Source organism: Poecilia reticulata, chromosome 11 (genome assembly GCF_904066995.2).
Source record: "Poecilia reticulata chromosome 11, P_reticulata-male-v2, whole genome shotgun sequence".
NCBI classification, from domain to species: Eukaryota; Metazoa; Chordata; class Actinopteri; order Cyprinodontiformes; family Poeciliidae; genus Poecilia; species Poecilia reticulata.
Genome location: NC_088840.1, coordinates 650,946 through 666,942, shown reverse-complemented (window position 1 = coordinate 666,942; position 15,997 = coordinate 650,946). Strand labels below are relative to the sequence as shown.

General features: G+C 38.3%; 1 protein-coding gene across 5 annotated transcripts in view; it reads left to right on the top strand.

The window, feature by feature from the left end:
* The window catches only part of LOC103472158 (uncharacterized), an 82,946-nt gene that overhangs the window by 60,660 nt on the left and 6,289 nt on the right, over nt 1–15,997 (top strand). For 4 of the 5 annotated variants that reach the window (XR_014089681.1, XM_008421587.3, XM_008421585.3 and 1 more), the window contains exons 7-8: nt 4,749–4,796; nt 4,997–5,110. Coding sequence is in view for 4 of the 5 variants with exons in the window: in XM_008421587.3 (XP_008419809.1) it covers nt 4,749–4,796; nt 4,997–5,110 (162 nt within the window). In the remaining variant the exon portion in view is untranslated. The remainder of the gene's footprint in view (nt 1–4,748; nt 4,797–4,996; nt 5,111–15,997) is intronic. The other variant, XM_008421586.3, reaches the window with a different exon arrangement.

Sequence of the window (15,997 nt, the reverse complement as noted above, 5' to 3'; positions counted from 1 at the left end):
GCGGTGAAGTGCGGGAGCCTGCCGCTTAAATACTCCTCTAGATCAGTGGTCCCCAACCTTTTTATTACCGTGGACCAATAAAGACTTGGAAATTTTGCTGCGGCCCGGGGGGACGGGGCGTGAACCGTCAGATAAGGCTTCTGCATGTTGGTGTTCCCGCTAAATCCTGAATATACCCAATTTGGTTGTCTTGGCCTTTTTATTGCAGCCTATGGGGTTTTCCCTGACTGGGACCGAGAATACAACCTTCTGAATGTGACAGGTAACCAATCACAAAGCGCGGTGACGTAAGAACGGAGGGGAATCCCAAACAGCTGACATATCGCACACCTGAGAGTCCGGTGGATATCGGAGATGATATGTGGAAATATTATTATATGTAAAGGTCATTATTATATATGTTTATTCAGTTAAAAATGTTAACTATGAAAAAACATTTATCCACCTCCAAATCATAGTGCAGCAAATAGAGCGGCTGCTCCTGTCGTCTTTTATCCACCGCCTTTTCTTTTTGTTATGTCTTTTATCTCTTAATATGACTCCACAAACTATCACTATTGTTTCTACATAATCATCCCTGTTTGGTCATAATAAATTCCCGCGTTTTACTGGATTATCCTCTGGAATCAGGATGTGTGTGAGTGGAATCGAACCTGTTGTACTTTTATCAGCTCTGTAGTCACAGATTTAGAGAATCGGCCCACAATTCTTAAATCTTGCCGTCTAAACCAGACTTAAGACTCACAAGTTCTACTCATCTCCTCTCGACCACTGCCCAAACGCTCTCTGACTCTGGTCGCTATGGTAACGTTTACATATCCCTTCAAAATAAAATACAGATGCGCCACAAAAACGAACATTTTACTTTCGTGAAAATTTTAACTCACGATAATGACTAACGGGAACCCTGATCTTGTTTCTCTGCAAGGAGACGGTCCCATCTGGGAGTGATGGGAGACAATGACACCCGAAGTGTTGCTTATATCCACAACCTGCTTGGTCTCTACGTGGCGAAGCAGCTTGAAGCTTCATTAGCAGCCGACTGGCTGCTAATGTTACGCAGAGCGGGCTTGTAATGTGGGAGTCGCCTACAGGTCCGGGATAAATCCATTCTCCTGTCTCTTCTCTGGGCCTTTTGCCCTTTGCAAAGAAACTTTCCAAAGACATCTGATCTGTTTCTTACTCATTTTGCTGCTTGTGGGCTCAGTGTTGGCGCCCAAGTAACCGAGAGAATCCGGTTAAAGGATTTTCAAAATAAAAGATCCTCCAGACTCAAATAATACATAAAACGGAAATATTTAATTATTTCTTGAGCGGCCCGGTACCAATTGGTCCACGGACCGGTACCGGTCCACGGACCGGGGGTTGGGGACCACTGCTCTAGATGGCGATTTGAGCCAGGTGCGTCCAGCAGGTGCCTACTGACACACCCACCAAGTAAAAGAGGCCCCTGGCGCCCTCTGATGGTCAGAGCTGAAAAGGAAGAAAACCCAACCTGGTACCCAACAAGGAAGACCGCCAGCCAGGGACAAACAGGACAACAGGCAAACAGGCAAACAGCCGGCCAGCGTCTATCAAAAATAAATATCAGAAATTGAATCTGGAAGCATACAAAAGATGAGCATTTCACTTACCACTGAGTTCTATATTTAGTGGCTCTGAAAGGAAGGGAAATCAGGCAGCTTGTATGAGCAGCCTGAATATACAACAGAAGCTGAGCTAAAGCTATGCAAACATAGAGAGTGGGAAGGTTCTTACCATGAGGAGGATCAGTTAGCAATTACAGCGTCGTTAAGCGCACAATTGGAGCATGTGGGTAGCGTGGAGCGTCAACAAACGCGGAGGTCTAAACCGGAAAGAAAAGAACATCATGATGTCGATAATATGGGAGGGTCCTTTATATAGAGCTTTGGAGCTGACGTCACAGCGTATGACGTTTAAGTCGCTCCGCGCCATCTTTGGTGTCCACAGACCAAAACAAACTAGTCAGAACACCGGTGTTTTCTTTGCGTTACCGATATCAGTGAAGTTGTTTTCAAGTTGGATATTGGATATTCGCGCTCCGCGGAGTAAGGGGTGTTTAGCTAAAGGTTGATCCGATTTATGAACGCTAATTTCGACCAGAGGTTCTCCACCGCTTCCGGCCCGAGCTCCGCGGAGTAAGGGGCGTTTAGCTCAAGGTTGAACCGATTTATGAACGCTAATGTCGGCCAGCCGTTCTCCACCGCTCCCGGCAAAAGCGCTCGAAGGTTCACTATTATCAAATTACCAAACCAAACACTCCTGTCAAACAAATGTTAATAAATGCCTTGATTTGTAACCAACTGTCAGTGCTAATTCGTGCTTTTACATGAGACACAATAGCCTCTATTACAATTTAAAGTCATATATTTTAAATGACTTTAATAAATAATGTTTTCTTCAATAGCTTCCAAGTCATCAGACCTATTTATTCAGAATCACTTTGAAATATTTCTACTAGTCTGTATAGGTGAGGCACAGTCATTTATTCCCCATTTTAAGTCATTTTCCTTTTTTTTTTTTTAACAATTTTTTCTTTGTCAAAATGTAGGGTTTTTTCTTCAATAGCTTCCAGGTCATGTGACCTGTTGACTCAAATCCATGTGAAATTATTCTAAACTATATAGATGAGGCATATTTTTATTCCATTTTGACCCTTTTTTATTTTTTTTTACCAAAATGATATTTAAAAAATATTTTTTTAAATGTTCATAAAATGTATTATCTCAAGCAATCATCACATTTGTTACCTGTAATGTTCAATTACATAAAATTCTAGGACATGATCTATTTCATTACATGTTCACTTACCTGAAATATGTTAAATACAACAAATATTTACTTAAAGTGTGATCTATTTCATAAAATTTACTTGTCACCTTTATTGTTTAATTACACGTTAAATGTTTAAAGATGGGCTCTTTCATCTGGTTTGTGTCATGATGTGGCGGTGGACACAAACGCAGCAGGCAGTAGACGTACTTTATGTGGATTTTACTTTAATGAACAAAATAAAACAAAACAAGCCCAAAAAACCCAGTGTCCTGACAGTTTGCTTGTTACATTAAATGTAACAAGTAGATGTCTGATTATATGACTGTTTACTTTAATCACATAAAATATTTATTTAAAAATATAATCTTTCTTTATGTGTATGTTTATTACCTGAAATATTTTAAATATCAAATTTTTACTTAAAATGTGATTCATTTCTTCACCTGTACCTGCATGTAAATGCAAGTTGAAGTGCTTGAATCAAACGTTTAATGAATGTTTACAACATGAAATTATTAAATAAGAGAAAACAGCCACTTCCAACTGTACACATATTTCAACACAAATGGTTCATGTTCCTCTTCAGAGTCTGCAGCCTTGCTGAGCTCCTCTCCTGGGGTTTCTTCCTCAGCCTCTCCAACTTGCTCCTCTTCTATTGCCTCCGCTACTGTGTTTTCATTATTTACCTCTTCTGGGATAAATAATGCAGACTTTTTGATATCTTCAGGGAGTAATTGTAAATATTTCTGTAACAGGGATTATGGCAGTAAAGCTAAAAAGGCAACTAAATGATGGAAATGTTGTCATATATTGACCTATGTCAAAGGTTTAAATGCTTAGTATTAACAACATGATTGTTGTAAGAAGTATATGTTGAACACAAAAACTGGTTTGTGGTTGTTAATTGCATTATGCATTACATATCTTTTTTTAAAGAGCTACTTCCACATTTTTTAATAATCAGTGTAAAATATAAAAATATTTTTTATAATGTGACTAATAATTCCAACTGTTCAAATATTTTACTATGTTTTGTGTTGATTATTACATAATGTGTTTTTAATTACATTTTATTACATTTATGAAGCCAGAATTTGTTACAGAATGGGACGTTACAGGGTAAGCTAAGTTACGTTAAGTGTCTCTTACTAAAAACTACTTCATGTCTAACTACAAGTGACTGAAGAATAAAGCAATTAATTCTCAGCTTAAAATAAAGCACAATGAAATGTTGTGTCAGCCACTTGGAAATATATGGACAACAGCTAATCAAAGTACACAGACACTTTTGAAATAATTTTTTTCCCACCAAACAAGTTGTTCCCTCACATTTCTTGTGGTGTTTTTCTCCTGTCACCAGATGGGCTCTGTACATACTAAGCTAATAGATCACTCTAAACTATATCTATATGTGAGTTTGTTTGCATGGCTGTCTGTGTTGAGCTGTTGTTTTCAGTTGTACCTCACATGTTGTCCTCTGACTGGAAATAGGCATCACTTTCCTGAAATAATAATTCTGATATGGGTAATTCATATTATAGAGTAGGTTGTTAAAACTTCAAATCGAAATTTGAACTAAGTGGTTAAATCTGTTGGTAAGTAGTTTCAATGTAAGACATCAAATGAAATTTTATGTTTAATTTTAAATTAAATATGGCCAAATGGTTGCAATAAAATAATAGTATCTAATACATTATAACAAAATATACAGCAGATGTAACAAAAATTCTCTATAAAAATAAATTGATATAAATGAAGTATATTTATATCAATACATTAGACACCCCTAACTGTTATCTATAAGAGATATAATGTGAAGAACATAGCTTAGGTCTCAAAGAGGGCGATCACTGACATGATTGTATTTGCTAGTAATACAGCATAAAATAAAAATGGACTGTACAAGTTGTGAAGCAGACTTCCTATTTCTCTGTGTTTACTGCCCACTGCAGCAACATTGTTTCAGAAAATGCACCGGGCTGGTCGAGCAAAAGTGTAAAGTAAGTCACTGACTATTGTTACAACTTTGGTCACACATATTTTTAGATTACAGACTGGAGTCTAAAAATAACTAGGTTGGAGAATATATATATTTTGTATATGTCAAAATTGTATTGTACATTGTATTTTTTAGAAGCTACTTGTCCCTGGAATATCCATACTAATTGTAACCATGTTAACTTTGAAATTCTCTGGGCAGCTACTTCTTGATGGGATTTTGGGAACTCTGGTGATCTTCCTAGTCCTTGAGCTGCTGATCTGCATCACTGCCATGTTGTTTGGACTAAGCGTTCTAGCTGCAGGAGGAAGCCAGGTAAGGGTTTTATTATTTAAGCAATTTTCAAACAAAAAAACAAACTGTTGGACTGTTCATTAAACTGAATTTGCTGTACTTGCTTTACTGTACTTACTTTACAGTAAATTTATTTTTTTCTTTGTGTGTCACATGAAAACTGATATGCAACCTGTATGTATCTACTGTCAAAAACAGCCACAAAGCTAAGCACCCAGAAAAACCAAGCCCATTTGTAATTTTATAGAGAACAGTGATAAATATTTTCATTATTTGATTTACAAGGAACTGATGCATACCATCAGAGCCTTGTGCATAGCAGCAGCATTGTAATTGGAGGGCTCGTGTTACAGGTGATGTTACTGGTTGGACCATCCAGCAGCCTGTCAAAATAGTAAAGATCAACAGACACAGAGGATGACTGATAGACTGTTTACAATGTTGCTACATCATAATTGTTGGGTGTACAGACATCCCATTGGCTGAAGGGAACATATGAGTTTGTGAGAGTACCCACATAGAATGACTCATCCAGAAGTCCTCTTAAAGATTTGAAGTATCTCTTTTGCTAGTCCTCATTAAATTGATGTCTGCTCATATGTTTATAAAGCTTGGAAGAGATGTTGGAGTTTATCTTTTAGAACTCAAAATTGCATGTATCAACTTCCGGTTTGCCATGAGAACAGGGTAGACGTAGCAACGAACTGTTGCGGATAAATTCAACCTTTTAACTAAATTCACCCCACATTTATACCAGCGGGTGGCGTAAAACTAGATGATCGGTGATCGCAGATCACGGTCTCTTGTTGCCGATCACCTGTATCTCATTCACAGCCTGTGTGGGCAGCTGATCTCCTCTTTCCTTCACACTGCGCAAGCGCGCAGCAGTAAATTCTAATCAATGTGGTGAGGAACTTGAACGCTCTGAGAGTGAACGGGGATGTTTGAGTGTTGCGGTGGAAAATTACCTCAGGGGTGAAGCACGTCAAAATGCATCAACACAACAAATGTAATGTGACATTTAAAAAAACAAGCATTAAGGTTGCCACCTTTCAGAAATCAAAATAAGGGACGCCCACCATGGCGTGTCACCCTACTTTCATGGGATGGGATGGCCACAGCAGCAATAGATAATATTTATGGCAGTGTTTTTTGCTTTTAAAAAGTGATCCAGAGTGGGTGCAGTGATGGCGCAGTCACAAAGCATAACCCACATATTGAGGCCTTAGTCATCGTGGCGGTGGTCGCAGGCTGCATGTCTTCCCCCTTTCTCATTACCCACTTCCCTGTCAAACTACTTCCAAATAAAGGCAACTACAGCCACCAAAACCTTTAAAAGAAAAGTGATTCAGAGAGCAATCATTCATACATAGAGTACTCCAAAATTGTACTCCAATCAGAGTAGCACACCTTAGACATGTTTAATTAAGCAAGTGTAAAATATATTTGGTAAACTGCTCATAATACCTAATTTAATAATCACAATGTTTCCTCAAACAGGGCTCCAAAAGTATAAAAGTTATGTAAAAATTCTGGTATTGTGAAGAGTATTACTAAAATATTTATACAAGTGAGGAGTTAGGTTTGGAGGCTGGTTCTAGATCAAATTTACCACGAGGGCCAGGATAGTCAGTGTTTTTCCATGGCAACACTTAAAAAAGAATGAAACAAAAAAAAACAGAGCAGTATTTCATCATTTGATATATCAAGTAAGCCAAAGAGCCACTTGTGTCTCCAGAGATACAGGTTGCAGAGCCCTGATCGCTAGATCTGCTAAGATGGAAAGTATGATCCTATCTCAATTCAGCAGCTAAAAGTGCAGCACTATAATTTTTAATTCATTGTTAAAATAAAATTGTGAAGGTTAAAAATATTCACCTCTGAATATTAACAAAATACATTTATTTAGCATAATTTCTTCTGTACCCACACTGGCCCCCCATCTAGAACCGTCCCTGGGCAGAAGGTTTATGTCTGACATTAATAATACATTAAATGACCACTGAACACTGAATTAATATGTCAACATTTCTTAATAAAACAAACAGAAAGCCCTAACAAATCTTTTTAAAGTAGGAAATATTTATGTATTTACTGTTAATTGCTTAATATAATTTTTTCTTTAAATGGCCATTTGTATTATTTTGGCTGATACTTTACATTAAATAAGCAAATAATTGATTATCTAATAATCAAACCATAACAGTCGACTAAAACCACAATAAGAAACTTAATAAATCATAGCAAAATGTTCTATACCATATCAGCCTCAGGAGATGATTGGGGGTTGAAGAGATGCTGATGTCTGTCTGACATCATGCAGCACACCGTGGCAGGACGAACACATTTGTTTTAATTTCCTGTATTCATCTTCACTAACATGTTCAGCCTGGGATTTGAGTCTTCCCTCTCATGTCCGTAGCTTTACGAGAGGTTTTGGTTCCCAGGACGGTGGAGAATCGGGTTGAGGATGTTTTAAAAAGATGCGGTCGATAGCAGCTCACCGCGGCTGCGTAGTGTCCGTCTCTAGGCAACCGCAAGTGCATAGGCGTAAATCCCGGGGGTTGTCCAGACCCCTCCAATATTGGGAAAAGTCTAGAATTGTCTCTCCCCCCAAAAAAAATTATTGAAGAAACATTTGCATTTAAATACCAATATGAAAAGGCAAAAGAAACAAAGAACGAACTTAATCTGCCATTTTTGTCAGAAAAAAATAAGAATAAATTTTTAGGTCACCCCCCTACCATTATTAGAACAATGGGTTCAGTCCAAAGTGTAGGAGGAGCAACAGCTGCGCTGCTGAACGGCACGGGCTGTCAGAGTGAGGAACTAGCTGTCAGCTGTGGCTCTGACTACAGCACTAACATAAAACCCTCCAGTAAGTAAATACTTAAAACAAAAGACATGTAACAAAAGACATGTAAACATTTTATTTACTAACACTTCTGAATAAGAAGAAGCACATCAACAATAAAGAGCAGACTGCAGTTTGTTAATTTCTTACTTTGGCTGAATCATGATGAGCTACCTCATTAGCAAAACTGCTACATTGCTTTCATAGACTTAAGTTTTTTTTGTCAAACTCTTTAACTTTTAGTTAATTAGAAGAGTTTGAAATGGGAGGGAGGGGCTGATCAAGTGGCCCCAGCTCTGTGTGTGGGAGCCGAGAACAGATAGAAAAAAAGAAAGTTATGCCTTTATTTCAATCTGGAGAGACTCAGACGGACAAAGGGGAACAATTAAAAGATTTAATGACAGGAATGAATAACAGTTCTTTGGCGCTCGGATCCCGGCAGCTAATTTGAGCTGAGATTTGATGTGAACTCGATGAACATCCCGATAACTGATTAGGGATGCTCTCCCCCGGGGCCCGACACTGGTGGTGGTGGTCGGGAAAGGGTGCCATCCTAGAGCCGAAGTGTGGGTGGAGAAGGGGAGGTGGTGGGTTGAACGCAGCTGGGAAACAGCTGACTGCTTGGGTGTGGATCCTTTTATGCAGAGCCTGATTGCTGATTGAACGCGCCGGTGAGGTCCAGCGCTGAGGTCGGAGATGAGCATGACGTCGATGGGCGAACGAAGGGGGTGGAGTCTTCCAGCCTGAACATCAGCTAAAGCTCCATTTCAATCTGGAGAGACTCAGACGGACAAAGGGGAACAATTAAAAGATTTAATGACAGGAATGAATAACAGTTCTTTGGCGCTCGGATCCCGGCAGCTAATTTGAGCTGAGATTTGCTGTGAACTCGATGAACATCCCGATAACTGATTAGGGATGCTCTCCACCCCCCCAAAAAAAGGGCTGAGGCCTGGGCCAAGGCCCGAGGAAAGGTGAGACCTAAAACTCGTATGCCGACTTGAGGATGCATGGAGAAAAGAAAAGTACGGGTTGTAGGCCGAAGGAGTGCAGAAAACTAGAAGGTGAGAAGCTGATAGGAGGAATCACATTTGATTGATAGAGGGGTTTTCATGATATGATGCTTATCCGGAGAATGAAGGCCTGCTAAGGAAAGAGTCGAAATAATACCGGGCAAGAAAGTGAAGGATAGTTGAAGGCGTGGAGCCAGGCAGGAGTTGGGGAGCTAGGGGACACAAATATATCTGGAGAAAGGCTGTAGGATAGGTGCCCACAGTAAGGGAGCCACACTGAAAAGTATGAGGGAAAGGAAAACCACTGAGACATGGACCAACGAAGAGAGAAAGGCTAGGACACGGGCCGGGTGGAGGGGCAGGCAACACTAGGACATGGGCGAGCTGTAGGGGCAGGCAACGCTGGGACATGGGCCAGCTGCGGGGCTGAACGACGCTGGGACATGGGACAGCTGCGGGGGCTGAACGACGCTGGGACATGGGACAGCTGCGGGGGCTGAATGACGCTGGGACATGGGACAGCTGCGGGGGCTGAACGACGCTGGGACATGGAACAGCTGCAGGGGCTTGAGTGACGCTGGGACGTGGGACAGCTGCAGGGGCAGAGACATGCAGGGTTACTGGGATGGCATGGAGTCAGACTGCTAAAGCTGATGGGTTACTGAGACAGCTTCAGGGAAACCAAAAGTTTGGCAATAGAGCTGATTGGTTGAGGGACAAAGAAGCTAGAAGTAGACTTGCGGGTTCAATCTTTGGAGGATGCGAGTGAGTAATAACACAGAAACGAACCTGTAAGTAGCAACATGGGAGGACACAGACAATCACATGATAAGTTTACACTTTGGACAAAGTAGACCAACCACCACCAGCGAAATGCGGAGTGCTCGACTGGCACAGAGTAAGCTACTAGAAAAGAGGAGGCAAGTTAAAAATCACATTCAATCCCTTATTATTAACAACAATGAATGTACAGACCAAATTCTAATTGCAAAAGAAATTAGCAACTTTTATCAAAACCTTTATTGCTCTTCTTTTTCAACCCCAGACTGCAACTTTCTACTAGACCAAGTCAAAGACTTCATCCCTCAAATCTCTGAGGATTTCAAGGAAAACTGTGACAAAGACATTAATATCAAAGAACTAGAAGCGCCATCATGTACTTGAAACTCAATAAATCCCCCGGCCCGACAGCCTTACTGCCAATTTCTATAGACATTTCTGGGATTACCTCAAAGAATTTATATTCCAGGTTTTTAAAGAGATCTTATGTAATAATTCACTTTCACAAAGCATGAAGCAGGGCGCTTTCACCCTTACACCCAAACCAGGAAGAGACAGCAAAGTTCTAGACAACTACCGTCCAATCACCATTCTAAACTGTGATTATAAGCTATTGACGTATATCTACACAAATAGATTAAAGTCTGGGCTTAAGGATGTTATTTCTGAAACACAGACAGGTTTTATGTCTAAAAGGTACACACTATAATAGCATCAGACTGGTGCAGAATTTACTTGAGTACTTGAGTTTCCTAGACTTCTACAAAGCCTTTGACATGTTGGAGCATCAGTTTCTTTTCAAAGTTTTACACATGTTTGGATTTGGGCCAAACTTCTGTATAAAAGTTGTAAAAGTTGAAAGCTTTTATAACGGTACCACAAGTTCAGTTGCGCTTCCACACGGTACGTCTACTCGTTTCACCATTAATAGGGGAGTAAAACAGGGATGTAATATTTCCCCATTCCTCTTCATCTTGGCCGTTGAAGTGATGAGTATTTTTATAAAAAACTCAAATATACCTAAATTGAAAGTTTTTCATCACCAAATTATAATCAGTCAGCTAGCTGACGACACCACAATTTTTTTTTAAATCTAGACCAAACCCCTTAGGTACTTGAGTTAATTAATACTTTCTCTAAAGCATCAGGATTAACCCTAAACCTGCAGAAGTGTGAACTGATGGCGATTCATGGCTGTGATCTGACAGAAGGTTATAATATTCCCATTAAATCTTTAGTTAAATATCTTGGAATTCTAATAACTAAAGATGCCAAACTCAGTAAAACTGTTAACATAAAGAATAAGATACAGAATTGCAAATCTCAGTTAAATAGATGGCTCCAAAGAGATCTGACCCTGTTTGGGAGAACCTGTTTAACCAAGATGGAGCCGCTGTCCCGATGCATATACCCAGCTTATTCTATGGCCGTACCTGACAAATACATTAAGGATATAAATCAGCTGAACTTTAATTTCATCTGGAAAAATCAAGTCCACTACTTAAAGAAAGCCAATATGGTTAAAGACTTTAAAGATGGAGGTTTACAAGCTATTGACTTTGAATGTTTAAATGCGGTCTTAAGGGTAAATTGGCTGAAATCCTTTTTAATTAATGGAAATAGTATCTGGTTTTGTCTCCCCAAGGGTTTGTTTAAAAAAATGGGATGCATAGATTTTGTTCTTAGATGTGACTTTGGTGTTGACAGACTTCCTGTTAAGTTATCTGCCTTTCACAAGCAAGTGTTGTTGTGTTGGAAACTTATGTACACGCACAACTTTACTCCTCACCAGACTCCCATCTGGAACAACAGATATGTGCTGCACAGGAATAAGTCTCTGTATTTGGATCACTAGATGGAAAAAGGTATTTGGTCCATAAGACATTTTCTTAATGACATGGAGATTGGTTGTCTTGTAATGAATTTTGCTTATTACATAATTTGGACTGTTCGCGCTCTCAGTTTTACACAGTATTGAACTCTATTCCCACTGCAGTCAAATATCTGGTTCAGAATATAAACATTCAATCAGCTGACCTTCAGTTACCTGCACTTCAGCTGTTTGGAGTTGACCTTTTGGACAAAAGTAATTCTAACAAAAGGATGCGTCAACATCTAACCAATTTTATATTTCCTGTCCAACCAAATAAAAACTATTTTAAATTTGTTTCCTGATTCAGAGGTTAATAAGTGGAGAACAGCTTACCTAAAATTCCCTACAAGCCCTAAAGCTAAGAAGTTCATTTTTAAATTCTCAATATTTTTCCATCCAGGGAACTATTACGACAAAGATTCAATTTTGACACTAACAGCTGTACTTTCTGTGATAATGACATTGAAACAACAGATCATCTCTTTTTCTTCTGTGTGCACACTGGGACATTTTGGGGAAACTTTCAGGACTGGATCTCAACAAAACTTTTCCTAAATCATCCCTTAAAAAGAGAGGATATAATATTTGGAACCACCCACAGAGACAAAAGAACCGACCTCATACTTAACAACCTGCTGATCCTTGCAAAATTCTTATTCCACTGATGTAAATGGGGAAATAGAAAACCTGACTTCACAAGCTTTAAAAACCTTCTAACGGACAACCATTTCAGAACTTTAAAACTGATGAAAAACAAGCATGGACTACAGCTCTTGGATGCCTATAATAATGTGAATTTATTTGAAAACTAGTGCCCCTTTGTCTTTTTATTTTTTTAAATTTTATTATTTATATTTTATTTTATTATCATTATTATCTTATAATTTTGTGTGCCTTAAGCTTATGTGACTTATCGTCTTTAGCGCCCCCTTCACTCCGGAAGTGAAGGGGGCACTATTTCCTATATTATCCGAAGTCTCCCGTTTTAATTTTCTTCTTAAATCTGTGATAGCTTTATATTTAGGAATGAGTTTCACTCTCAGCATGTATTTCAACTTCTCTTTTTTATTTACTTCAGCGCAGCTCACAGCTTTTAATAAATTGCGTAGCTTTCTGTGTACTTCTAAATCTGCTTCTTAGTCGCATCTTTTCGGGCCTGCTACTGCCTCTAGTGGCGTGGAGGTGGTAACACAACTAATATATTTATGTCACTAAACGAGAATACCACAAAATCGTTATTATTTGTTATTAATTTCGCCATTACTGGCAACGTGAAAGATAAATTATCTTCTAAAATACCATCTTTTTCTTCAGGATGTAGAGCTAATTAGGTCACATAAACAACACTTTTATACATTATAAATAATATATATATATATATATATATATATATATATATATATATATATATATATATATATATATATATATATATATATATATATATATATATATATATATATATATCCATCACTTATAGGAGGAAGAAAAGAAATAAGACATGAAAAACAACATTATCAACAACAATAAAAATACCATATACAATGTATACATAAGAAATTTAATTGAGCAAAAGTCAATAACAAACACAGTAAAAACTGCTGGGTTAAAAATAACCCCATTCATGACCCAGCGCTGGGTCATATATGGACCGACCCAACGCTGGGTTGTTTTAACTCAACTGGGTTGGGTTGAGGGTTTGACCCAGCACATTGGGTCATGGCAGCTGACCAAAGGTTGGGTTAAATTGACCCAAAATTGGGTTGAAACTCATAACCCAACATAAGGGTTATTGTACCACTATAGTTGGGTTAAAATTAAAAAATAATTTATTTTAAATTTCACTATATAAAAACAGGATTAAAAACCATATGAATTTAAAGCTTCTTTTATTTCCACGTGATATAGCCAGCAGATTTCATATACAAAAGTTACAAAACATAAGTTGTTTTAAAAGTATATATATATATATATATATATATAGTTAAATCACTTTAACTCATTTGGCTACGACTCCAGAAGTATCTGTTACTATACATTAGAAAACATTTCTTGTAAAAAGTCTGTTTTAAAAAAAAAAAACTACAAGTAAAACTTTCAGCCATTAAACAAGGAGCATTTTTAACAACACTTTAGCATTTTTGCCCGTCTCCCTGCATGAGGTTCCATGTTGTCACATTTTGTAGATGCGCCACCAGGTTTGTCCCAACCTGATGGAGAGAGAAGACAGAAAAAACAGGCCATTAGTGATGCACTTATTTAAACAGTAAACAATTTGAGCATGATTCAGAGATGAAGGTTGACTTACAGGCTGGATATCAATGAAACCTTCTGAACGTCCAGGTTGATGGGTCTGAAACTCTTCTCCCAAATGTGTAAGGTGGAGTGGGGCGGAGTACTGGCAGCAGCTCCAGGGCTACATCATCTTGTCTGTCTGGCAAACATAAGCTTGTGTTAAAAAGTTAAATGTCAAAAACAGTTTAGAAAACATCTCTTGAGCTTCAATACCTTAAGGGAGAAAATCCATACAGGCTGGATATCAATGAAGCCTTCTGAACCTCCAGATTGATGGGTCTGAAACTTCTCCCAAATGAGTAAGTAGAGCAGAGTTCTGGCAGCAGCTGCAAGATTACATCTTCTTCTGCATCAAACATAAGCTAGTTTTAAAATATTTCAGTAACTAGAAAGCATGAAAACATTTTAGAGAACATTTCTTCTGAGCTTCAACCTTGAGCCGACTCATGTTCTTGGCCATACAGAAGGTCTTTGTTGAGAACAAAGAGTTTGGGTTTCGCTTAATTCTCCTGAAGATCCTGGATGTAAAATTACAAAATCTATCAGAAAAGAGAAAATCACAAATCAAACTTCAAGAATGACTGAATTCAATCTTTTAGCTGTCTCCACTGCAAATAACTTGTAATTAGCCAGCAATTTCAAATGTTCAGAGTAATTTTTATGCTCCTAAAAATAAATATAGCACTTAATAAAATAAGATAACACAAATAATTTAATTTAGAAGTAAAACTTAACTTAAACACTAAGTTAGTGCTGTATAACTTTCAGCACTAACTTTAAATAAATGTATTTGTAATTAATAGCAACATTAATAATAAAATTAGCAAACATTAACATTAGATAGTCTTATTTTTGCTTTCAACTCGTTGCGGAAAGCCAGCGGGAGTTTGAAAGCATGTGCCGGGAGACGGTCGTTCTCTCTCGGCTTAACGAGCCGCACCCGGTGACCCGGTCAAGTCAATTGACCTCAAGTCAATTGACCGGGCGAGATGAGCCAGCGGCTGCAGGGGAGCGGATAACTCCGAAACCGTCCGAGCACGTTTGTAATTAAGCTATATAAGCCGAGCACATAGTTATTATAAATGACACAACTAATTTATAGTAACTTTGCAAAAGTTATTTTATTTTCAAAAAGCATAATATGCCCACTTTATTAAAGCTCTGCTCGCTCTCCTCCGCCATTACTGCTGGCTTTGTTAGCTGTGTGAAGTTGACACCCCACACACGTCAAAAAATTTAGCAAATAGTCTGAATGGTTAGTGCTCCGTTTGTGCAGGTTTGTGCAGTTACAATTTTCGTTTGTGCTGTTTTGGTTTCTGAGATATTAAAAATATTTTTTTAGGTCATCTAGAGTTCACAATCACCCCATATTGCTCCAAAACAAACCAAAGTGGGCTACTTCGTTAGTGCTCCGTTTGTGCAGGTTTGTGCAGTTAAAATTGTCGTTTGTGTAGCTTTGGTTTCTGAGATATTAAAAATTATAATTTTGGCCGATGACGTCACGGTCACCCACCGCAGTGAAGATAGTTCGAGCTCCGCGGAGTAAGCGGCATTAAGCTCAAGGTTGATCCGATTGATGAACGCTAATGTCGGCCAGCGGTTCTCCACCGCTCCCGGCCGCAGCGCCCGGAGGTTCACTTAGGAACTGTCAACAAATTACCGAACCAAACATTCTGTTAAATAAATGTTAATAAATTACTTGAATTGTAACCGACTAACTAATTGTCAGTGCTAATTCATGCTTTTACATGAGACAAAATAACATCTATTAAATTTTAAAGTCATATACATTATTTTCAATAATTTTAATATTAAATAAATAGTATTTTCTTCAATAGCTTCCAGGTCATGTGAAGTATTGACTCAAAATCACTTTGAAATAATTATACTAGTCTGCACAGATGAGGCACAGACATTTGTTTTCCATTTTAACAATCTGATATGTAGTGAGAAAATGTAATGTTTCAGTTATTGGCTGTGTTCCTATGATTTTGTATTTTTGTGTTTTTATGGTGTAAAGCTCTTTGAAATGCCTTGTTGTTGAAATGTGATATATAAATAAAATCTGATTAGATTTTTAGATTTGGGGGTTT